The sequence below is a fragment of the Notamacropus eugenii genome, chromosome 5 (assembly GCF_028372415.1).
Source record: "Notamacropus eugenii isolate mMacEug1 chromosome 5, mMacEug1.pri_v2, whole genome shotgun sequence".
Lineage (NCBI taxonomy): Eukaryota > Metazoa > Chordata > Mammalia > Diprotodontia > Macropodidae > Notamacropus > Notamacropus eugenii.
The window spans coordinates 278,046,705-278,071,331 of NC_092876.1; the positions used below are offsets into that span (position 1 = coordinate 278,046,705).

The window sequence follows — 24,627 nt, forward strand, 5'->3', positions numbered from 1 at the left end:
AACCAAGATTATGAGCTAGCTCTCTGACTCTCATTCTAATGTCCAGTCCACTATTGCCTATAATATCTCTATTTCAGATGAGGAAACTGAAACCAGGAGAGACAAAGTGACTTATCCATCCATGGTCACAAAGTAAGGCAAGGGGCTGGAGCTTAAACCTGGACTCAGGGGCCCTAATGATCTGTTACCTGCTTTTTAACCACCTGACAATCCAGGCTTGTTTCTTTAAGAGGTTCAATATCTGTTAATTCACAAAATCATAGGTTTTAGATTTGGACAGACCTTTTCATAGAAGTTAGCCCAAATTCTGAGCTTTTACAAGAAACTAAGGCATGGAAACATGGAACTTGTCCAAGTCTGCTCAAGTAGAAAGCAGCTAACGAAAGTCCTTTGACTCTTGATGCAGGACATTTTTCACTAGATCACATCATTTCTCCCATGATCATAAATCCCTTCGTGATACTGGTGGAGATACTGAGTCCATTACACAGACAGGTAAACTTAGGCATTCAGACCGTGGAGTGAATGGCTTGATTCTGTTTTCTTGGAGGGTCAAAGTAAGTGTCAGAAACAGTCCAGAGAAGTTTCTGTCCAGAAATACCTGTCTTAGAAAGATGGCACAGAGATGGGGTATCGAGGGAGATGGGGTGTCCTGACCCTGGCCGTAGAAGGGATGGCAGGCAGGGAGCTTGTGGCGTTGGAGAGGAGCCAGCCAGGTGCACTCCTCCCTTAGATAACTTTCAGTTATGGAGACTGACATTTGCCAGGCGGCTTAACCCCTTTTGTCCTCTCTTCCCTCCTCGAGAAAACCTTAATCATCCTCATTTGAATTTCAAATGACCTCTCTCCTCTCTCCTCACACCCCCAGCAGGCTCTGAGGCAGGAATATGGAAATTTGCAGGGCCTCGCACTGGGCTACTGTAGGGAAATCAGCGCCCTATGCAAATCGGGGCTGAAGCCCTGTTGTCATAGCAACCGCCTGGTCCCCTTCTCGGTCGCCTAGCGCTGCTCTGTGCGGTTGCCCTCGGTCCTCTTTGCGCCCTCGCCTCGATCCTTCCTCTTTTCTTCCCCAAGCTGTGCTGGGTCAGGGGGGTAGGCCTGTTGCCGCTCTCTTCATCCTTGTCCTTCTAGGCTTGTCTTGAGTTGGCCTTGGAAGACTCACCCACGGTGCAGACCTAGGCTAGCCAAACAGGGCATCGGACTGCCTAGCTGTGCTAGGTCTAAACTTTGGAAGGCTTGGGTTAGGATCATCTGCTTGACTCTTTGCTACATGTGACCTTAAATCAGTTTCCCCTTTCTGGATCTCAGTTTCCTCATCTGTAAAATGAGGGGTTTGCCCTTGGTGATGGCCTAAGGTCCCATGCAGGTCAAATGGCTACGAACCTTATATAATCAAAAGAGGTGCCAACTTTTGGTTTTTCCATGCTGGAACAAACCGAGTCATGGAGAGAAAAAAGCCAGGAGCTGGTAGATGTAGTTCCGATGTGAAAGACAGGCATGGGGATTTTTATTTTCTTTTTTACAGAATGTGTAGGATGTGAGGGTTGAAAGGCACCTTAAGTAATCTTGTAGTCCAACCCCCTCATTTAACAGATGAAGAAACCAAGGGGCAAAAAGAAACGAAGCCTTAGATTGCAGAGCTAGTGAATCTTTGAGCTGGGTGTTGAACCCATTTTTTTTGACTCCAAGTTTAGGGCTCTTGCAGTCTAACATAAAAGGAACTGCATGGAAATTAGATGCAAACCAGTATACAAATTAACACCTATTATTTTTTTGAGTCAACAGCACCGACGCTTTTTGGGAGAGGCCCACAACGCTGTTTCCCATGCTCAGGACTTGGCAAGAGGGGCTTCTCTCTCCTGGGTCCGTAACTTCCTAGCAAACTTCCCTTTTTCACCCTGGAGGGCAATGGGACCATCGCCCAGGAGAGGGAAACCTGCATTTATCCTTTTCTAAAGAGGCGGAGGAAAGGAAGCAGGAGAGGTTTTATCCCCAGAAAATCACCCTTAGGATGAGGAGGTCACCCCTCCCTATTCTAGGGGTGATTTCTTCCAAGCAGAAGCTGGCCAAGCATCTGCAAGATGAGACTGCATTTGGACAATTTCATGAAAGAGTTAGGTTGTCATCCCATTTGATGACTTCAAGATTCCCTTCTTAGACCTCCAGCTTCTCCAGAGCCTTGGGGTCATATTGGAGGTAGGTGGTCCAAGCCTCGGTGGTCTCAGGCAGAAAGGAGGGAAAAGGCTGAACAGAATATAGGACCATAGAATCTATATCTGAGACCTTATAGGCCGTTTAATGAAATCCTCTCATTTTACAGATAAAGAAACTGAGAAAAGTGAAATGATTTGCACTAACTAGGCCACACAGAGTATGCAGAAAAGTTTGGACGGGAACCCAGGTTTTCTGACCCCAAATTCTGTGTTCTCTCTCTCTCTCTCTCTCTATCTCTGTGTGTCTCTGAATCTCTCTCTCCCCTCCCCCCCACTACCTCACATCTCCTCTCCCATGATTGAAAGCCCTTTCATGATACTGGGAGTAGAGATATTAAGCCCATTACACAGTATATTAACTACATAGTGTAAATATATGAAATGTTAAATTTGGAAGGAACCTCAGAAAGCATCAGTGCAACCTTCTTATTTTCCAAGAAAGAAATGGGAAGGTTTGGAGAGGTGGAAAGACCCAGACTTTGAGGTCACCAATCTCTCAAGCTGGTGCTCTTTCCAGAACACTAAAAGAATAATCTTGATTCATTTCTTTTCTTTGATAGGGTCTATTTTTCAACGTGTTGTCACAAAATGATCCCATCTGAGTAGGAGGTCAGGAAGGGAACCTGTTTATCCCTAATTCATATCATTACTTTTTTCCAAATCTCACTCCTTTTTAGCTTCTTATATCTGACTTTCTCTTTCCTTGAATGGATACTTTTATACATATAGCATAAATATCCAAGGCCACATTGATTGGTTTTTATGGATCCACCCCTACCCCTTTGGCCCAGTGAGTATTCCTCCTTACTGTAATCTCACCTAGAGCAAGGGTCAGGGGTTAGGCAAAGTAGGCATCCATTTAGGGCACGACACAAAGATGGTCTCTGAGACATAATACTTCTTGTAAATGTGAATTTTTTGGTACTGTATTTTTGTAAATTTTGTAAATTTACACACTTCATTTTATATTCTATATGTGATAAATCAAATTCCCATAAAATGAGGGGATTGGACTAGAAGATTGCTAAAGTTCTAAACTGTAGAGTCTAAATTCCATTATTTCTGAAAACAAGATTACAATTGAAGAATGATAAGATCTTCCTTCAAAAGATCCCAAACACCTTGAGGGGAAGTTATCATTTCACAGATGGAGAAGTTGAGGCTAGAGTACAATAGTTACAAGAAAAGGAGGTCAATTTGCCACCAGTTCCCTCCTGTGGTCTACAGGAACTCCCACTGTTTGTCTAGGAACCATTTACCTTCTGGGATCTCCAAACACTTTGGAAAAAGCTGGGGTGAGGGGAAGTTGGAGATGGGGAGGTGGAATCCTATCCAAATTCTAGGGAATACAAAAGATAAAAGCAAAACTACTTGCCCCATATTCAACTACCTTTAGAAAAATTGAGCTGGCTGGCTCACCTTGACAAAGGACCATAGAGACGGGGTGTTGTGGGGAGTAGGGAGGAGTGTTGCCTTAACATCAAGTTTCTTTCTATTCCCCATGACTGAAAGTGGAAAAGGAAAGTGGGAGAGACTATTCCTAGATCTTTTTCCTTCCTTTTCAGGCAGTGTCATTTAAAGAGAGAGAAAGTTTTCAACCTTCTAGCCTAGGCCAGTTTATATTTTCTCAATTCACCGTATTTCTATTTTTGGGGAGAGGCCCACAACATTATTTCCCATGCTCTATTTCTTTAACCATCTACTCTCCACCACTATTGCCCTCTGCTCAAGCTTGCCAAGTGTCTGGCTTTCTCAGGTCCTCTCCCTCTCTGTCTCCTGCCTCCACTCCCATGCCTTGCTCAACTTCCCAAATATCCAGTTGGAACAATAAGGAGAAGAGGAAAAGGGATAAAGTGAGAAGAAGGAAGAAAGGACAGAGTAAGGTGGCAAGAACTGGGAGAAAACTCGGAGAAGGAAGGCAAGAGGAATGGTGCCCAAAAAAGGAGTGGAGAGAGAGGTCAGGAAATCTGTATACTAATATACAATACACAAATAAATAATAAAGCAGTCAAAAAAGTTAAAAGAAATTCCTATAAATATGAATTTTTCTTATTAGAATCCTAACATGTTTGAACTAGAAGAGAATTTAGAGATTATCTAGTCTAGCAATGATTTCTGCCAAAACCCAAAGTCAATGTCAGAGCTGGGACTAGAAATCAAGTCTCCTGACTCCTAATCCAGTGTTTCTATCATTATACCACTCTGCCCATTATGATTTCATTATTATTAAATAATGTTGTCAAGACTATACTGAAAGCATAGCCAGTGTAAGGCAAGTTAATCCCTAACCTGACAATGTACCTAATCTCTGTGCCTCAGTTTCCTCATCTAGAAAATAGGGATAATAATACTTGTACTCCACTGCCCCAAAACCCAATGCTTCATTGTGTCATAGGCATAACACTGGATTCCTAAAACATATGCCAGTAGGGTACAGGCTCTGGAAGGTCCTATGAACATGGAAAGACTGAAGGTAAAAGTGACAGACTTTGCTCAACTCTTTTCCCTAACTTCTCTATTTCTGTTGAGAGCAACACCATCATTCCACTCATCCAGGTTCACAATCTTTGATTGTTCACAAACAACCATCAACCTTCCCTTTCTCCTTCACCATCCTCTCACCAGATCTCTCATTTGCCGGGTCTGGTCCATTATCATTCCCTTCCATGCCCTCTGTGTCTGTTCACATAGTCACTGCTCTTGTTCAGGCTCTCATTTCTGCTCTTCTGGATGTTTGCAATAGCTTCCTAATTGGTCTCCTTGCTTCCACACTCTCTAATCTAATTCCTACCACTGCCATATCGATATTCATAAGCCACACTTTTGACATTGTCACTCCTCTGCTCATAATACTTGTGTCTCTAAAATAAAATATGAGCTCCTCCCCTTGAAGGTCTAGTTTCAACCTCTGTTTGCACACTTACCTCAAGTGCCTCTTCTTCATACCCTGCCCCCCCACCCAAGTCAACAAACTGGCCTGCTTGCCATTTCCAGGTCATAACACATCATCTCCCACGTTTGTACCTTTGTATTGGTAGTGCCTCCTGCCTGGGCACTCATGCTGTACTCCTCACCTTTGTGTCTTGGAATCCCTAAATTCCCTTTAAGGCTGAATTCAAGTGCCTCTTCCTGCTCCAAGTCTTTTCGGATAGCCCTAATTTTTGGTCATTTCTCTGAAGTTACTTTGCATTTTGGTTGTTCTCTCATTTCCAATCTTCTCTGACTCTTTGTGGCCCCATTTTGGGTTTTCTTGGCAAAGATACTGAGGTGGTTTACCATTTCTTCCTCCGGCTCATTTTACAGAGAAGGGAACTGAGACAAACAGGGTTAAGTGACTTGCCCAGGGTCACACAGCTAGTAAGTGTCTGAGGCTGGATTTAAACTCAGGAAAATGAGTTTTCCTGACTCCAGGCCCAGCATTCAATCCACCGTACCACCAAGCGACTTTGTATTTACTTTTTATATTTTGTCTTGATTTAGCAACCTAAGAGGTCATTTCCCTTACTAGAACATAAACTCATTGAGGGCAGGGACTGTTTTGTTTTGTCTTTGTATTCTCAACCCCTAGCACAATGACTGACACATATCAGGTGATTAATGAACGCCTGTAGAATCACTCGAATGAACTGTGAGTAATATTTACAGGCACAGCTACTCATGAAGCCCTCTGCTCAGCCAGAGAGGTGCGCCCATGTGGATGAAACCACAAATCCTCGAAGTAATAATTGCCCTAGCTCCCTTCTAGAGTTGTTGTGAAGAAAGATCCATAGATCTTTCCAAAGATCCATCTTGAATCCATAGCATTTAAACGTGAACAGTCATTGCGACTATACTGTTGGTTCTGTGGCATCAGGGGTGAGGGGACAGCTAGGGGTGCATGTGGAGGGGGGGAGTTATGGAGGTTAGAGTTTGTTCTTAGACGCTAACTAAGCTGAGAACACTATAAAATATCCCTATCTCTCTCTCACCCATCCAGGCAAAAGAAGTGTCAGTGATTGAATAAGGAAGGTGAAAGGAGTGGATTCAGGAAACTTTGACACCAAAGGTGGAAAAAAATCAGTTCCCTTTCCTCACTCCTTCCACTAGGTGCCCCTTGGGGATTTCACTGAGCACAGAAGCTGTTCTCAGGGAGTGCTGGGGCTTTCTAGGTTGCCTTTGTTTATAGTTCCTTTAAAACCACCCCTTAATTCATGAATTACTGGGAAGGTGATTCTGTCTTTTAAAAACCCAAAGGAAGCCTTTAAATCAAATCAGTAACCATTGTGACTCATAATAAGCCTCCCTCTGTTTAAAAAAAAAAGGTCAGAATGACTTTCCAGGAAGTATGGTTACTTTAATTAGGCACCTCTTTTCTCAGCCCTCAAAAACATGCAGTTAATTGGATGATCACCTCATTTTGGTCCAGGTCTTCCCTGGAGAGAAAAATCCTGGATTCTGGAGGATCCTATTAAGTTTTCTTCCGTTGACCCCTTGGTTTCCTGGACAATACAAATGATACACCATCCTAATAGGAAAGGAGAATCTCAGAATCATAGAATTTTGAGAGTTGGAAGGGAACTCTAAGGCCATCTTTTTAACTCCTTAGGGTCCTGTAATAGAATGCTGACCCCTTTAAGGAGAATGGAGTAAATAAAGAAGAGAACTGCTCTATAGCTAATAGCAGAGGAGCCCTGCTTAGCTTCTGAAACTCCACACCTAAGTCCCTAAAGGCCACCCATTGCAGATTACAAATAACATCTACTGATGCGATTGCATCAGAGAGTGGGACCTTTCCCCTTTATTCCTTAGTCAAACTCCCACATATTCTAAATCCCTGTTTGGGTTCTCTCTTCAAGCAGGAGCTAGAGTAGATACTTTCTATGAAGGAAGAATGGTTCTAGAAAGGGGACAAGGGCAACCAACAGATCCAAGACTGCAAATCTATTAGAAAAAACACTGCCCTACTACAACACGCTTTCCCACCTTGCCCAAGTACAGAAAGCCAAACCAAAAAGACTGCAAGTGTCTGTTCCTCAATCCTCCTCACCTTGCCCCATCCCACTAAAAAAAAGAAAGAATTAGAACATGAGGCTATTTCAACATTTGGATGGAGAGCAGGAAGTTTCATTTTTCTTCTAGGTATGTCTGACCCCTGATGCTGAGAGATGAGCTCCCAGAATGAAACTTTATGCTCAGGAAAAAAGGGAAGGGTGTAACTCCTGGAGAAAATGAGAAAATATCTTAGGCCTCGGGACACCCAGGGGATTTAATAAACCTTTTTGGCTTCTTATTTCTCTGGGTCCTAATGATACAGATGAAAGGCTAATTGTAGTGTTTTTGAGATGCTCTAATGGTCCCATTACTTTACACCTACCATTTCAATCCATTTTAATAAACATTTATTAAGCACTTACCACCTGCAAGGCACCATGCTAGGCTCTGGGAAGCAAAGACAAAAAAGAAGAAAAAAGCCAGTCTTCACCTCACCCTTAAGGAGCTTAATTCTACTTTCTTTAGACTTAAAAAAAAATTCTGTAGGAGTTTTGCAAATAAAATTTCTACCAAGAGGAATAAGCTATCAGGATAGGAAGATTTATTCTTATTTCTTGGGAACCTTTTGACTGTCTTGATTTTGTTTAACACTATCACTGCCGAGATGATTGTCCTATGTCCTATGTGTCACCCTGTACACATTCTGCTCACTCGAGAAACAAACACTCAGATGACAGTCTCTCTTTTGAGCTCCTCTTGAGTTGGACCATTTACCTATCCCTCTTCTGCTAAATCTGGATTTTCCTTCCTGAAATTTGCTAATTTTAGGCAGCCTGGTATTTTTAATGTCAAAAGCATCCGCTGAGTGTGAACCTCATCTTTCACCTGTTTTTCCCAGGTTCTGGCCTCTTCCTAGGACTAACACTCATTCCCTAACTCCCAAGTGACTGCCTTCCTATTCAGAGCAGTGAAGAGTCATTGAGAGACTTTGGTGCTCCAGCACAAATTTATCTCTCTCTTTTTTTTCCAGTAGGTTCCATTTACCAGGATGTAGCAGGTCTGTCTGCCTGGGAGTGGGGTGGGGTAGGAAAGAGCAAGCAAGAAAAAGAGATACAATCCATAGATTGTATGTTTGCCATAATTTCCAGCTACTCTGTTCTTTCCTAGGTCTCATTGTCCCTTGTCCTCCACCCAGGCTGCTTAGGAATGATGGTACAGGAGATGGAGGATCCCCTTACCTGTCTCCACCTGGCTAAGGGCATTTCGAGTGTCCGTGGAATCTGCCACATCCCCATTCATCTTGATATCTGCAAAGAAAACACAGCTAATTTTAATGACAGGTCACAACTTGTCATGCAATGACATGTATGGCTTTAACTAAACAGCAAAAATGAATGTGTAATTACAACAATCATCAGACTTTCAAATGCCCTATTCCTGCAAATACAACCATTAGAATATTCATAAGCTTGGGGTACAGCTCCCCTCCACTGTGGGTGAGCTATGTTCTTTCCTCCTCTCTCTCTCTTTTTTCTTTTCCCCTTTCTGCCGAGCTGCTTTTGGGTCTCTCACTTTCTGTAACATTTATTTTCTATAACTCTCCATCATCAGGGCTCAGTTGGTAAATATTTTAAAAGGAAAGAAGGGTACAGAAGGGTAAAGATACCCTCTTCCTTCACAATCTGTCCTCTTCTGGGATTGAGGGATAGGGATTGATTTTGTTTTTGAGAAAGGAGTAGAAAACATTTCCAACCTTTCGAATCCCAGCCACACAACCCCAGGCTGGAAAGTGGGTATCTTATAGCCTAAACTCAAGTGCCCCATCATCTCACCTCTCTGCCCATACCAATTCCTCCCTTGCTAGAAGAGAGAGGCTAACATGCTAGACTAAGCTCCCAGTTACCACCTTGGCCCTCTCCCAGGAGGCTTCTGTCCTATAGGAGCATCTTGTCCTTTCATTGTCCTGCTCCTTCATTGTGTGTGTGTGTGCTGTGTGTGAGGTCACCGACCCATGCCCATAAAATAGCCTTTAAATGCCCTCATCAGCTCTCTTCCCACTCCTTCCATTCTCCTCTCTCTCTCTCTCTCTCTCTCTCTCTCTCTCTCTCTCTCTCTCTCTCTCCTCCAATAAATTAAACATTTACCCATAACTGACAGCTACCACCACCTATGAGACCCTTAGTCTCCTCCAAGGAGCAGCAGAGTGATGGGGAGAAACAACTTTGAACTAACTCACTGTGTCTCCTGGCTCCTCTCCTTATTAAAACACCCAAATATTGAATCAGTTAAAGACAGAAGAATATTTTATTCAAATTATGCTGACCCCCCCCTCCCCCAGCCCCCACCCTTTTCTCAGGGGCAGCATTTTAACTCTTTCCAACCAGGTAAACTGTGGGTGAGCTGATTTGCATATACCAGGCAGCCAATCCTACTTGAGCAGACAGGCCTTATTTGCATCTTGTAATCAGGCAGTTAGCAGACTGGATGTCTGTGATCTGGAGAGTGCTGGGACAGAGGGAGCAGTATGGGACAAAAGCATCAGAAAGAACATGGAGAAAACGTAGCCCAGATTGCTTCATGGGGGAAAGGCAGTGCCTAGCCAAGTCAGCCACTGGAATGCACCATCTCTGGGGTGCATGAGGTGGGGGTGAGTGTAAACATTGACCAGGGTGAGAAGGATCCCTGGAGAACCAAGCTTCTCTAGGAACTCCCAGACAGGAAATGAAGTGACTAAGTGGGGTAAGGGACCCTTGGATGTTATAATGGTGGCTTGAGACCATTTAGAGCAAATGAATCATGGAAACCCAGGCATGGATTTTTACAATGCGGTCATCCTAACTCTGAGCAAGGCCACAACAAAATTCTCTCCTGGACACATAGGAGAACAAGGCAGAGAAGACTGCCATTTAAGAAGCAACATGGAATAGTGGACAGAGCTCTTATAGTCATGAGACCTAGCTCGAAAAATGAGCAACCTCAGGCAAGTCAAAGTCATTTGACCTCTCTGTGCCTCAGTTTCCTCAACTATAAAATAGGTATTAGTAATGCTCATACTCTTCAACCACAGAGGGCTGTCTTGAGGAATGTACTTTGTAGCATTATTACAAATTCTCTCACTTCCTTCCCCCTTTTAAAATTTTATATTCAGGAAGTTCTTCCTATACTAAGTGACCATGAAGTACTGGTGTTCTTATTTCTCTGTACCCTTTGAAAAGATATCTCCTCCTCCTGCTCCTCTCCTTCTTCATGGGGCGGAGACCTCCTCAATGAAACTAGCTGTATTTCTTTCAACCCTTAACCTGAAGTTGAAGACTTAATGTATAAGTCTTCACGCAGCAGAGATGAAGGAATGGGAAGGGAAGGTGATCTTTTTCCAAAGGGAAATTTTAACCTGTGGTCTCTTCAGCTCTGATGATTACCCTCTCTGCCTTCTGATTTTTACCCAGTGGTCTTAGGTTCTTGTTGACTGCATCATAATTTTCTCTATAGGAAATCAGAACATCCTTAAACGGAGACTTTCAAGTGAAAAACACTGTGAATTATTCCTTTTCATAAATTTATTTCAAATTCCTAGCTTAAGAAGGGTATAATGTAATCTTGTGCCCGCTTTTCTTCAACCTCTCTGTTCAACTTGGAGTAAAGAGATTTGTATTCAAATCCCGGTTCTGTGTGATAGAATACTACTGTGCTGGATGAGCAAGTTGATTTTAGAAAAACATGGAAAGACTTGCATGAAATAATAAAGAGTAAAATGGACAGAACCAAGAGAATGTTGTATGCAGTAACAGCAATATTGTTATATATGTTATTCTTAGTATTTGAAATACTCAAATCAACTACAAAGGACCTATAAAGGAAGGTGCTATCCATCTCCAGAGAAAGAACTGATTAATAGAAGTATGCACAGTATAGTTTTACATATATATATGTACATATATGTAAATGTATATCTATCTATCTATCTGTCTGTCTATCTATATCTATGTCAAATGGTGGCCTTCTCTAGTACAGGGGAGGGAGGGAGTCAGTTTGGAATTTACAACATAATAAAAAATTAAATTAAATTAAAAAATTAACAAATCCTGATTCTGATACTTCACAAGCCAGGTGATTTTGAAAAGGCCTCTCTGAGGCTCAATGTCATCATATGCAAAATTGGGAAGCATCATATATGTTATGCCATTATTTTGAGGGACCTTTGAGAACTGGTCCAACTATTTCATTTTATAGATGAAGAAATTGAGAGATAGAATGGCTTGTTCCAACTGACATACCATAAGAACCAGGATTAGAATCTAGGTCTTCTGCTTCCAGATGTGACCATTCCCACTATGCCACACTGTATTCTAAGAAAGTACTACCCATCTCCTAAGGAAGGACACTGTGAACCTTAAAACATTATAGAAACATGGCTATTTTTCTTTTTTTTTTCTGTTTTCTTAAACATACATCCTCTATCATCAAGAAGCTAGGATTAGCAACAGCTTCACATTCATTCTTTGGATTGGTTTAATATTTAGCCCTAGCTTATCTATGGCTATGAGCACCTTTTGATGTGGTATCAGACACACATAACCATGACAAGGAAATGGGATTTTATAGACATATGATCAATGATAGGTGTGAAATAACCGTAGAGTCAGTCTTTACTGGGGAAGGGCCCAAAATTAGTTAATAAAATAACTCATATAGTCTCAGTCTGTGAAGGAGCCAGTGCTATAATTCTTAATCCTCTACATGTGGGACAGAATTTGCCAGGCATGATTTTAAGAAGGGTTCAAGTGCCATATTCCTAACTTTTTTTATTATCACAGTCATCTCTTGAGTGGGTGTCCCCAGTCAATCCTTTCCTTAGTCATGGTTACCAAGATATGACAAGGGGGAAGAGGGTGGAGTTAGCTTCTTGACACAACAGATCTTCTGAAATGCTAGACATAAGCCCCCCAGCTACCATCTTAGCCATCCTGGGGATGTATTGGAAGATAGTCATATATGAGCTGTCCTGAGATCAGATATTCAGCAGATATTGCCCTATTCTAAGCTCTCTCATCTTACATGTCTGTGAGCATACATATGCATGCTCTCACCAACACACAAACCTAGCGAGCCCTGCTCCACCCCCACCCCTCCATCTCCTTAGTATTCTATGTAAAGCTCATTTTCCAGTCTTTCCCTAAAGGGTAGGTGCTATCTGAGGTCTGAACTGCTTCTCCTTCTGCAGATTATATAGCCTGTATCTCCAGGATGCCTTATCAAGCCCCTTTAGTTTCAGGGACAACTGGAAATAGTGAAAAGACCAGTGGAGTAGGAAGCCTGATTTCAAATCTGAGATCTGCTTTATATTATAGTGAGACATGTAAGTCAATGGGTAAGTCATTAACAAAGCTTCCATTTCCTTATCTGAACAATGAGGGATTGAGAGGAAAGCAAAGATGGTGGAGTATAGGCAACAACCCAGCTAAACTCTACCAACATTTCTCTACAAACAACCCTAAAATAGTGCCTCAAATTTTGGAGTGGCAGAGCCAACAAAAGATCAGGGTGAGACATTTTTCCAGCCTAAGACAATTTAGGAGATTGGCAGGAGAGTTCTGTGACACTGGGGTGGAAGCCTGTCCAGAGCATATGCAACATGGCAGCAGCACCAGCTTCAGTAGCAGCAGATTCAGGTGCTCTTAGCCCAAAGATGGTAAGGGGGTCAGACAACTGGTCAGAAAGAGATTACAGGCAACCTATTTCTGGCACTGGGTGCAGCTGGTGTTGATTGGTAATTGTATCTGGTTAAACAGTTCTGGGTTATGGTACCAGAATGGAGAAGAGCACTAGCACTTTTGGTTGCAGGAAAGTAGAGTACCTGATCACACTTTCAGAATCAAGAGGAGCTCTAGCAATGGTGTCTGTAGGGCAGCAGAGACCCTTCTTGGGTAAAGACTGGAATGCAGACCAAAAGAGCAGTGATACCACCTCTCCCCAGATAATACTATCCTGGAAGCACTGAAAACTTGTAGACCCCTAGAACTAGCTCTGAAACCAGCAGCATGAAAAAGCCTGAAGTTTGGTACAGTGCCTCCCCACTCCCAGGTGAGCAGAACCCAACTTTAACACAAAGTTCAAAGCCAAGAAATATGCTGGAAAAATGAGCAAACAAAAAACAAAGAACTTGTCCATAAAAAGCTACTGTGCTTGCAGGCAAGACTGAGACACAAACTCATAAGAAGACATGAAACTAGCTACAACCAAAGCCTTAAAAAAGAATGCTCATTAGACCCAAGTCCAACAAGAATTTCTGGAAGCATTAAAGAAAATGATAAGAGTAATAAAGGGAAATTTTGGAAAATAAATGAGAGTGGTGCAAGAAAATTATGGAAAGAGAGTCAACAGTTCACTCATAAAATCAAAGTAGATATCAGAATGGATTAGAAACTAGAATCCAATAATATGTTGTCTATAAGAGACATAGTTGAAATGGAAAGTCACACAGACAGTTAAAATAAAGGGCTGGAGCAGAATCTATCATGTTGCAGTTGAAATAAAAACAGTAGAGGTAGTAATCATAATCTCAGGCAAAGCAAAAGGAAAAAATAAACCTAATTAACAGAAATAATCAGGGAAATTACATTTTGCTAAAAAAGTACCATAGATAATGAAGTAATATAAAAATTTTTATAGCAAGTTTCTCTGCTAAAGGCCTCATTTCTCAAATATGTAGGAAACTGAGTCAAATTTATTTTTAAAAAAATAGCCATTCTCCAATTGGTAAATGGTCAAAGGATATGGAGAGGTAGCTTTCAGAAGAAGTCAAAGCTATTTATAGTCACATGAGAAAATGCTTTAAGTCACAATTGATTAGAGAAATGCAAATTAAAACAACTTTGTGGTACCACCTCATACCTATTAGAAATGACAAATGCTAAAGGGGATGAGGGAAAATAGATACACTAATAAAGTGATGCTAGAGGTATAAACTAGCCCAATTATTCTGGAGAACAATTTGGAACTATGTCAAAGAGCTATAAAATTGTGTATATCCTTTGACCTAGAAAAACCACTTCTAGATCTGTACCCCAAAGAGATCAGGGATAAAGAAAAAGGACTTATATGTACACAAATATTTATAGCAGTTCTTTTTGTGGTAAAGAAATGGAAATTGAGGGGATGCTCATCAACTGGCAAATGGCTGAACAAGTTGTGGTATATGATTGTGACAGAATACTATTGTGCTATAAGAAATGATGAACGTGATAGTCTCAGAAAAAAAAAAATCGGAAGACCTATATGAAAGTGAGAAGAACCAGGAGATCATTGTGCATAGTGACAGCAAGTTGTCATGGTGATCAACTGTGAAAGACTTGACTACTCTGATCAATACAGTGATCCAAGACAATTCCAAAGGACTTATGATGAAAAATGCTCTTCACCTCCAGAGGGAGAACTGATGAAGTCTGAGTGCAAACTGAAGTATAACTTTCTACCTTTATTTTTTGTTGCTTTGGGGTGGAGGGCAATGTGGCTAATCTAGAAATGTTTTACATAGTTTCATATGTATAATTGATATCATTTTGCTTGTCTTCTTAGTGGGTGGGAAATGGGAAGAGAGGGAGGGAGAAAATTTGAAACAACATTTTTAAAAAAGAATGTTAAGAATAAATAATATTTTTTAAAAGAGAGCCACTACAGTGATAACTCAGAATGGAGATCTGCCCAATTGAGCACAATGAAATATCCACTATGATTGGACTGGGGGAATGGGTCCTTTGTTCTTCAATCCAATTTTATTTCAAAAGGATTTACATTGGTTGGGTATTTCCAATTTGTCTTCTTCTTGCTGAAATTTTTTTTGTGTATATGTATCATATATATCTTCATTGTTTTGATGTGGTAAGGTTTAGAAATTGTGCTGTGAACCACTCTTTGGCATTCATATAGATTTGGCAAGAAGACTCAATATAAGGGATATTGTGCTTCAACTAAAAATTAAAAATAAAGTGTTTCCAATCATGATTTTGGGACAAAATAAGAGGAAAAATGGACACCAGTAGAAGATAAAACATTATGCTTAAAATATTAGGGGTAAAGAAATGATATTAAATAATTTGATTCTTCTTTAAAAAAAAAAAAAAAAACAACCGAGAGGCTGGATTGAGATGATTTCTAAAGTCCTTCTCAGCTCTAAATCTTGGGACCCTGTGGCCAGAGATCTTAAGACCTTATTCTCTTCCAGACCTTCCCTCAGAAGGGAATCCTCTTCCCTCATCTCCCTGAAAAAAGCTAACTCCTTCCAGAATTCTTCCTAATTAAAGAGAATAGAGGGGGCACTTCTGTACAAAATGAAACCCCTTAGAAAGGGACTTTAAAAGTTTTGCTCTTCTAATATCTGTCACCTTCCTCTGAGACCATTCTCTAAACCTCCCAGGAGGAGAACTGGGCAATTAAAAGAGAGATGATCTGGGTGACAGGAGACCTGAGGTTTTGTCTCAGTTTCTCTGCTTACTACCAGTGTGACCCTGGGGCAAATCATTTAACTTTTCCCTGCCTCAGTTTCTTTATGTGTAAGCAACACAAAGTGCTTTGTAAACTATAAAGGAAGATAGGAATGTGAGCTGTTATTATTAGAAGAGATTCCACACCATTTTACAGTGAGTGTTGCCTTTCATTCCAAAAGGCATGTTTTGAGGTCTAACTGGCATCCCTCTCCTGAGACAACTGCTTGCCCTCTTTTGTCTGAGTTTTGATGGAAACAAATAGTTCATAGCTTCAAGTCTGAGCAGAGGAGCAGGGGGCAACTAGGAAGGTCTCTCTGAAAGCAGTGGAGGAAATATTGAACTGGGAGTCTAGAGACGAGTTCTGCTCTCAACCCTGCTACTCACTAGCTATGTACTTTTCATCAAATTGCTCTACTCTGGGCCTCTACTTTCATATTTGTGTAATAAGATTAGAGTAGATCAATTTTAAGATTCTTCTGGCTCTAAGACTGCAATCTCTTCTGTTCTCTCTCTACCTTCTCTGTGATTAGTTGTTCGGCGCCTGCTTTTCTCTGACTAGGAGGGAAGAGCCCCCTTCTTTTGCTAGGGATGCTTCCAGGGCAGGTGACCTCATGCCTGCTCAGGCTTTAGGGATCCTTTTGTGAGAGATATTCTATAAAGTACAAAGTCCCTAGGCCAGCCAAGGCTGCCAGGCTGGAGTGAATCATGGCTTTAACACTAGACTATCAGACAGAGCTGGGAGACTTTCTAGAAATGAGAAAAGAGAATGATGATATAGCATGGGCTGACTCAGGGGTTACAGCTTGTTGAGTGGGGGATGGTCCTATGCCAACTGGATTCCAAGTCTTTCCACACCTGCTCTCCAAGTCATTCCCAAGACAGAAAAACAAGCAAACAAACAAAACTTGACTTTCCAAAACTGGCTGGAGTTTTGATGGAGAAGGACCTGGGGTGGGCATGGGAACAGAAAAATATAAAGGGAAATTAATATTTACCTGGCACAATAATAAGGGCTTAATCAATGCTCTTTTGACTCACCAACTACTTACCAGAAATAGTAGGATACAAAACTAGTAAAGGCAAAGGAGAATTTCAATCTGATTACACTTCTTGATAAGGCACAGGAACTCATCAATTGACTTGAGAGTGGGATAGATCACATTGAATGTTCCAACCAAAGGTGCTTTACAATTACGGAGACCTTACAGAAGAGACCTCAAAAGTGAGGCAAGCCCCACAGAAGATACTATACTGAGGGGAACTCTGAAGAAGATATCACTAAGAACCCCAGATTGTGAGAAACTTTCCCAAAAGGGGTTTATTCATACCAAGAGAGATATTCAACAAAGAGCCCCAAAGAAACACTTTCCAGAGGAAACCAAGGGGCGCCCTACAGAGTCATCAGACAGCAACTCTACCAACGTAATAAAATCTAACTAATTCCACAAACATTTATAAAGTATATATTAGACTCAACACTTTTAGCATGTGAGATGCTCCTCTAGAAGATCTTGACCCAAGGAAAATCTCATAGAGGGCTCAGAGAAAAAGTAAGGAGATCTCATAGAGCGGCTTCCAACTGAGAGAAACTCCTCAGGGAGAAAACTCTGTACCAAGAAGCCTTATAGAAGAACCTAGACAGAGAGAAGGATCTCACAGAAAGGTAGGTCCTACATTGAGAGATACCACAGAGAAGATTTCATGTATATGTTGCCTATCCACCGATCAGAGAAAGAATTATCTGGGAATTAAACACCTTTCACTTGGTTCCATTTCTCCTCCCTCCTTCTTGCCCTCTATCCTCTTTGCTACCAAAAGCTGTGACTTACAAATGCATGTGGAGAGACTGAGATGAGAGTTTTCCTCGGGAGTTATAAGACGCACTGAATGGAAATGCTGTCCTTCATGTGTCCTCACCTGAACCCTCCATCTCCCTGGATCTAAAATCAACCGCAGCCCTCTAATCCCTGATAAGAAATGCCCTCAGTGCCAGCCTTGGTTTCAAGTCCTTGAGGATTCTCTTTTGCTGGGTCTTGGCTCTCCCTCCACCTCCACTCCAGGGTTAAAGAGTTATGTGAATATGAGCTGCTATCTACTACTACAATTAGTAATCAACAATGTGAGGCAAGCCCTAGGAGGTCTCTGATCCTCACAGTGAAAATCAGTAGAGGGATTTCCCTGACCATCATCACCCACCCTATCTGCCACTGTGATAGCAGTACCAGAAGAAAATCCCAGCTTCCATTCCAAGCAGAGGGGTCTTCATTTTGAGGGAAGTGGGGGGGAGACCTGCCTGCTTGCCCAAAGCTCAACTTGTCCAGTTTTCCCAAATTAAGTAGAATCGGCCTCCAAACACGCCCAGCCACATGTTTGTAAACAAATGAGATAAAGTACACGGAAGCACTGTGTAGGCATCATGTGGAGAGCTCTACATAGGCTGATAGAAATAATATTATGATGGTCATATTTATTCTTTAAGGTCTAGAAACCAACCCCCAAACAGCCCTCTGTTCCGTCCGTGCTCAGGCTCAAGTTCTACAAGCCAGCTCTGTGGAAGAGAAAGCGATTTCCCAGTTTGAATCAGCCTTTTGTCCTTGGGAGTTCAGCTTGACTTCTTGGCGGTCCTGGCTAGTTCGGCTTCTGGAATTCACTTATTGTCCATAGCCCCGCAAAGGGTTTCTGAGTCTCCCCTTTGCTGCTTTGGAGTTGTGGGATCCAGAGGCCTTAATAACTTCCTTATTCCTATAGCTTGTAGAAAGAGGGCAAATGTCTTTTGCCTACTCTAATTTTCTGTGTTGGGATTGAAGAAGTACCCCACTCTGTACCCTTCAGGACAGGGACAGATGTATCAAGAAGCTAACCACTCAAGCCCTGGAATCTTAAAGGTCATATAGTCCAGTCCTCAGCCTCTCAAGTCAATGGCATTGGAGAATCAAAGGGGAAAATAGTTTGTCTGAGGAGGGATCCAGCTCAGTGCCAACTCACAGTGAGATCTCTCATCTCTTTGGCACTTTCGTCTTCCTGCCTCTAGCCTTGCCTAGGTAGGGGAGGAGGGAATGAAGGTGAATGGATTTGGGCTTGTTCTCTCCAGACCTCAATCACCATCTACCCACCAAAAACCTACTCCAGGGTAAGCTACTCCCATTGACCCTCTGCCCCTGCCCAAGTCACAGGGGACTCTGGGAATATGGTGGTCACCCTAGGACAGACAAATGGATACAAGTACCTACCCCACAGACCCATGTGCATGCTCTCTCCTAATCCGTGGTTCCGACCAGCTCCCAGAATATGCACACGGGCTATTCGGCACCGCCATGCACTGAGCCTATGGAGCCAGCCAAGATCCCCACAGCACGTGGGCGGACACACCTCCCAACACATGCAGACACACCTCACACACATGTGCAGGCATCTTCAACCCCCGCAACCCACCACCTGACATATGGGCAGTGTCTTCAAGACTTTGCCCCAGGACACACATGTGGAGGTATAGTCCTCTGACATGTATGTTTAGGAGGGGGCTGCAATCCAATGCACATACCTTGCATCCACACATGCAGATGCTTTGCCCCCTCCTATGCTCTTTTCCAGAGAGCCCCAATAGATGTCTTCATCTTAGAAATGAGCACATATCTTCAATCCCATCCTGATATATGTGCCCATATCTTTATGAGTCACAAGGGGTAGGAGGATTTCATATGTGTGCATTGGCTCCCAGCTTCTGAATCCCCTGAATTGTGTGACTACAGACACACCTCACAAATACCATCCCTACAACTATCCCACACATCCTAAATCAGTCCATACAAGTGCTCACATCATTTTCCCCCCTTCCTTCTTTCAGCATTCTCTCCACATTCTTCTTCCTGGTTCCCTTATCTCTTTCTCTTAGTCTGTTCCTTTCTCTTTATACAGTGTGTTCATTCCCCAATCTAAGTCACCAAAGGCCGAATGACACCATTACCCCAACTGGCAAAAGGATTAGTCTTTGGGAAATCAAGATTTCTTTATGCCCACCTCCAGCCCTAGAGGACTGCCCAGAACCAACAAGGAGCTACCCAGGGTGTCACCTGTCAGATCCCATTCTCTCAGTCCCCTCACCTGTGTGCATGGATTCCAAATTCACCATCCTGCCTGAGATAGGGCCAAAGTCAGTACCCACCCAGGCCCTGTTTGTTCGCCCCAGCAGGTCCCCTTGGGCAGCCAGGATCCCCTTACCCTCCCAGCAACCCTTACAATCCGCTGCCGACCAACCGCTGCTACCAGCCCAGAGCTGCTGAGGATTCTTCTCTAGGTGAGCATGAGACACTGCAGAAGGAGCCGCCTGCCCGGACTGACTGGGGCCACACCCTCCCTGGCAGGGTCTCCTGGCCTGGCAAATGGCCCATGCAAATTAATCATTTGCATACGGGGAGCTGGGGGACCAGGTAGAGGGATGAGGACAAGGAGCTACAGTGGTGGAAGTTCAGATGCCCTGGGCCAAAACCCAAGGCTAGAAATTTGCTCTGTCTTCACTCTAAGATTCATTCCTCATCTCTCTAATTCAGCAACTCTGGGTAGGAGAGCTTTTAGTTGAAGGTAAAGCCAATGTAGTAGGGAACCCCCCCTACCCCCCCCGCTGAATTTGGAGTCAGAGAACCTGGGTTCAAATTCCAGCTTTGCACTTATTACTTGTGGCACATTGGACAAAACTGATTCTTCTGCCTGGGACTTGGTTTAGCCAAAATTGAGGGGCAGGGCTGGACTTGATCAGAGGTCCTTAACCGTTTTATACGTCATAATCTCCTCTGTCAGTCCAGTAAAGCCTAGGGACCCCTTCTCAGAATCATATTTTTAAATACATAAAAATAACCATAAAGTTACAGAGGAAGCCAATTATACTGAAATACAGTTATCTTTTTTTTTAACCACAAGTTCATGGACCCCATGTGAAAGACTTATGGGCTAAGTCATGTCCAAAGACCCACTCATCTTTCAATCTTGTTTTGGAAAACAACCACTCAGCTCTTTCGCAAATCCCTGCTCTGGTTCCATCATATTCTCTTCTTTCAAAGCCTAAAAGCTGAGTTGGAAGTGTCCCTGGGACAGCAAGGCCTCTTTTCTGCCCAGAGTAGAATTCTGGGACTCCCAATGACATTGCTAGGTATGGCTCATATGTTTCTCTTGCAGCCTTTCCCAGGGTCATGTGCATGATAATAATTATAATAGATGACTTGTCTCTTGATTTAGTTTGGAAAATATTTTAGATTGATCATTATTTTATCTCAACTGATTCTCATTTCTTGAGGAGGCTGATAGAGTACTAGACTTGGAGTCAGAAAGACCATGCCTTGTGTGTGATCCTAGTCAAGTCATTTAACCTCTCCTGGTCTCAGTTTCCTCACCTATGGGGATTCAATTCAATGACTTCTATCAGTCCTAAATCTGTGATCGAATGGTGCCTGTGATGTTGGTAGTGCAAGTACAATTATTCCTGTTTGAGAGATTTAAAACCAAACCAAACCGCCGAGGCTCAGCAAGATCATATGACTTATCCAAGATCATATAGCTAGTAAGTGGCAGTCTTTTGGGCATCCTTAGAAGTCGCTTGCTTGTCAGTTGCCTTAAGTCGTGGTATCTTTTCCTCCCTTTCAGTTGAGAGGGGGAGGTGAAGGGAAGAGAGGAGTTCTCCCATTAGTTAGGACACAGAGGGTAAAAAAAAAAATAGGTAGCCAACGATAGTATGTAAGCATAGGGGGTTCATCATGTTTTGCTTCAGAGGCATAAAGGACCCAAGGGCCTTTTATTCTCCTACCCTTCCAAATGCAGACTCCCTTCCCCTGGGCTGGCCTCTCTTACATGACTATTGCCTTACAATTGTTACTTTAGAAAAATGCCTAAGTTCCTGACTGTGGCACTAATTTGCATATCATTTAAATTTGCATATCATTTGCATATCAGAATTCACTGAGTGGCTACAAGTTCAGAAAAATACTATTCTTGGCTCCATAGCTTGACCACTTTCTCCAGTGCCCCTACCTCCTACTGGGTCAGCAGTGCTTTGGAAAAAATAATGGATGGGTTGGGCTCTGTGTGGGTGGGGATGGCTTCCCTTGCAGGTGAGAGGGGCCCAGTTGCTGGATAGAGTCTTCCAGCCAGCAGACTGTTTTCTTTCCAGTCTGGAAAACCTGATGCCCTAGGGCCATTCAGACCAAGGTAGGCTTAGGTTAGGACAGAGGTCAAGGTGGCATGTTCCCCCTACCTCAAACCTCATCCTTCTCCTCCCACAGCTATACATTTTGACAGGAAGACAACATTGTATAGTGAAGAGCAATGATTTCGATTCAGAAGACCTAGGCTGGAATCCAGGTCCTATTATCTCTGTGACTTTGAGCAAATCACCTTCCTTTTCTGGGGTTCAGTTTCCTTATCTGAAAAAAGAGGGGTATGAATTAGATTGTCCCTTTTAGCTCCTGGTAAGTCATAGCACCAAGATGTTTGAGGCACATCCCAATACTCAGGATTAGGGATGCTTTATGTACAGGGGAAGGTGATGGATATCTATCTTGGGTCTGGGAGCTTTGGAGAAATCACTTCCTTTTTCTGGCCTTTAGTTTCCTCCTGTGTGAAATGAGGGGACTGGAACAGATATCTCCAAGTTTGTTTTAGCTTAATGCTAAGTGTTAGCTATCCAACTCCAAGATTCTCTGATCCTATAATCCTACTTGATAGAACATAATGGGAGTCATCCCATCCCCACCACCTCTACTTTTTCCTAGTCTGGAAGGATGTGGATGGCCACTCTAACCAAAGACCCTTGCTAAAATGGACAAATGCTCCTTGACAGGGGGAGGGAAGAAAGATCTTCTAACCCCAAGTAATGTATAATAGCTATAGAATAGTAGTTACCATTTATATAGCCCTACTAGGTGCCAAGCACCGTGCTAAGCACTTTTCAATTATTATTTTATTTCATTAGATCAACAAGTTGACAGCTAATGTTGCTCTGCCCTCTCCCACCTACCTCAGCTCAGTCACATAATCTGTCCTTGAGGCCTGTAATATACTTCATTCTACATCTGAATCTGTTGAAGTTTTTTTCCTCCTTCCAACACCCAGCTCAAGGGTCAACAACCATTATGAAATGTTCTTTAGTTCCTGACCCTCCAGTCTCCCTCCAAGGTGTTTTATATGCTCTAATTTCTCTAAAGCAATTTGTCTCTTTCTGCTCTTTCTCTTCCACAGACTACCTTTTATTATGCTTACCTGTGTTCATGTTGTATTCTCCTAAATAGATTGTCAGCCCCTTTGAGGGCAGGAACTGTGCTGTTCTCATCTTTGATTCTCCAGTGTCTAGCACAGCACCTTAAATATAGGAGTCATTTAAATATTTTTCCCCTTTGGATTGGAATGGGAAGGAAGGAAGAAAGGACAGAAGAAATGGGGGCAAGGTTCTCTAAATCCCCTTTCTTGGGTCAGGATTTGTCTAAGTGGGTGAGCCACCTCCATCAAAGCAATGAACATTGAACTTAGCAATGGGGAAAAGAGATGTGGGAATTAAGAGAGATAGAGGGCTTCACTAGATCATGTCTGGGCAACCTTAATACTGCTCTCCCATTTCTGAATGTCAAGGTCTACCTCCTCTGACTCTTCCTTTTCCCAGAATCACAAGATCTCAACGTTGGAAAGAACCTTCAACTCATATTTGAACAAGAATCCTTTGATATCCTTAACAAGTGGTCATGCAACCTTTGCTTGAAGACCTCCAGGGAAGGGAAGGGCACCAGATACAGCTAATTCCATCTTTACATGGCTCTAAAATTTAGAGTCTAAATGTTGCTAAGTTTTTCCTTACATCTCCCTCTTCGCAACTTCCACTCATTGGGGGCTAAGCAGAAAAAAAAACAAACCCAAACCTCTTCAAATATTTGAAGGCAATGACATTATTATCACTTAAATCCTCTTCTCTTTACCCTCATTTCCTTCAAGGGACACTCATATGCCCCAATCTCAAGGCTCTTTATCATTCTTACGGCTCTCTTAGGATACTTTTCAACCTACAAGTGTCCTTCCAAATTGTGACTCTCTGACCTGTAATAGTAATCCAGATGTAGTCTGGCCAGAGCCAAAGACGGAGGGAGCATCACTTCTTTAGTCTTTGCTGCTAGGCCTCTCCTAAGGCAGCCTATGGTGGCAATAACATTTTAGTTGTTGTTTTACGTCATTGTCTAATTTTAAGGTTGCATTTCACCAAAACCCTTAAACTCCCTTTTCAGCCTAACTGTGTTTCCTTCATTATTTACTTCACAAGCCAATTTCTGAAACCAAGTGCAAGAATTTGCCTTTATTCCTCTTGTTATCTTATAAGATCTAGCCCAACATTACAGCCTGCAGACATCTTTTTGGATCTGCAAATTTTGATAAGTATAAGATCTATGCCTTTAACCAAGTCATTGATTAGAATTTTAAGCAACATATGGCCAAACAGAGATCCTTTTCTTTTCTTCTACTTTCATGTCCAAAGTAGCAGATTGTAGTTAAGATTAGACAAGTAGAATCAAGGTTTGAGAGGGCCTTATAGAATCATAGGATTTTAGAGCTGGGAGGGCAGCTAGGTGGCACAGTGGATAGAGTTCTGGGCCTGGAGTCAGGAAGACTCATCTTCCTGAGTTCAAATCTGTCCTCAGACACTTACTGTGTGACTTTGGGCTAGTCAATTAACCCTGTTTGCCTCAGTTTCCTCATCTATAAAATGAGCAAGAGAAGAAAATGCAAACCATTCCTGTATCTTTGCCAAGAAAACTAGAGTGGGGTTACAAAGAGTTGGACATGATTGACAACACTGAGTAAGAGTTAGAAGAAATCTTGTAGATAATCTAGTCCAATTTCTTATTTTACAGGCGAGGAAATAGCCTCAGAAAGGTTAAATGACTTGTCTAAATTATACAGCCAATAATAGGAGAGATCAAATTCAAACTCAG

At 42.4% G+C, this 24,627-nt stretch overlaps 1 protein-coding gene across 3 annotated transcripts in view; it reads right to left on the bottom strand.

Moving 5' to 3' along the window:
* POU2F3 (POU class 2 homeobox 3) overlaps positions 1-19,966 on the bottom strand; it is an 82,824-nt gene extending 62,858 nt beyond the window's left edge. Inside the window, exons 1-2 of one of the 3 annotated variants that reach the window (XM_072612944.1) lie at positions 19,769-19,966; positions 8,423-8,491 (exon numbers count right to left, since the gene is read on the bottom strand). In XM_072612944.1, the coding sequence (XP_072469045.1) occupies positions 8,423-8,491; positions 19,769-19,796 (97 nt within the window). In that variant the 5' untranslated portion in view covers positions 19,797-19,966. Of the gene's footprint in view, positions 1-8,422; positions 8,492-18,897; positions 19,110-19,768 lie in introns of those variants that run through there. The other 2 variants (XM_072612940.1, XM_072612941.1) reach the window with 2 other exon arrangements.
* Positions 19,967-24,627: the final 4,661 nt, after the last annotated feature.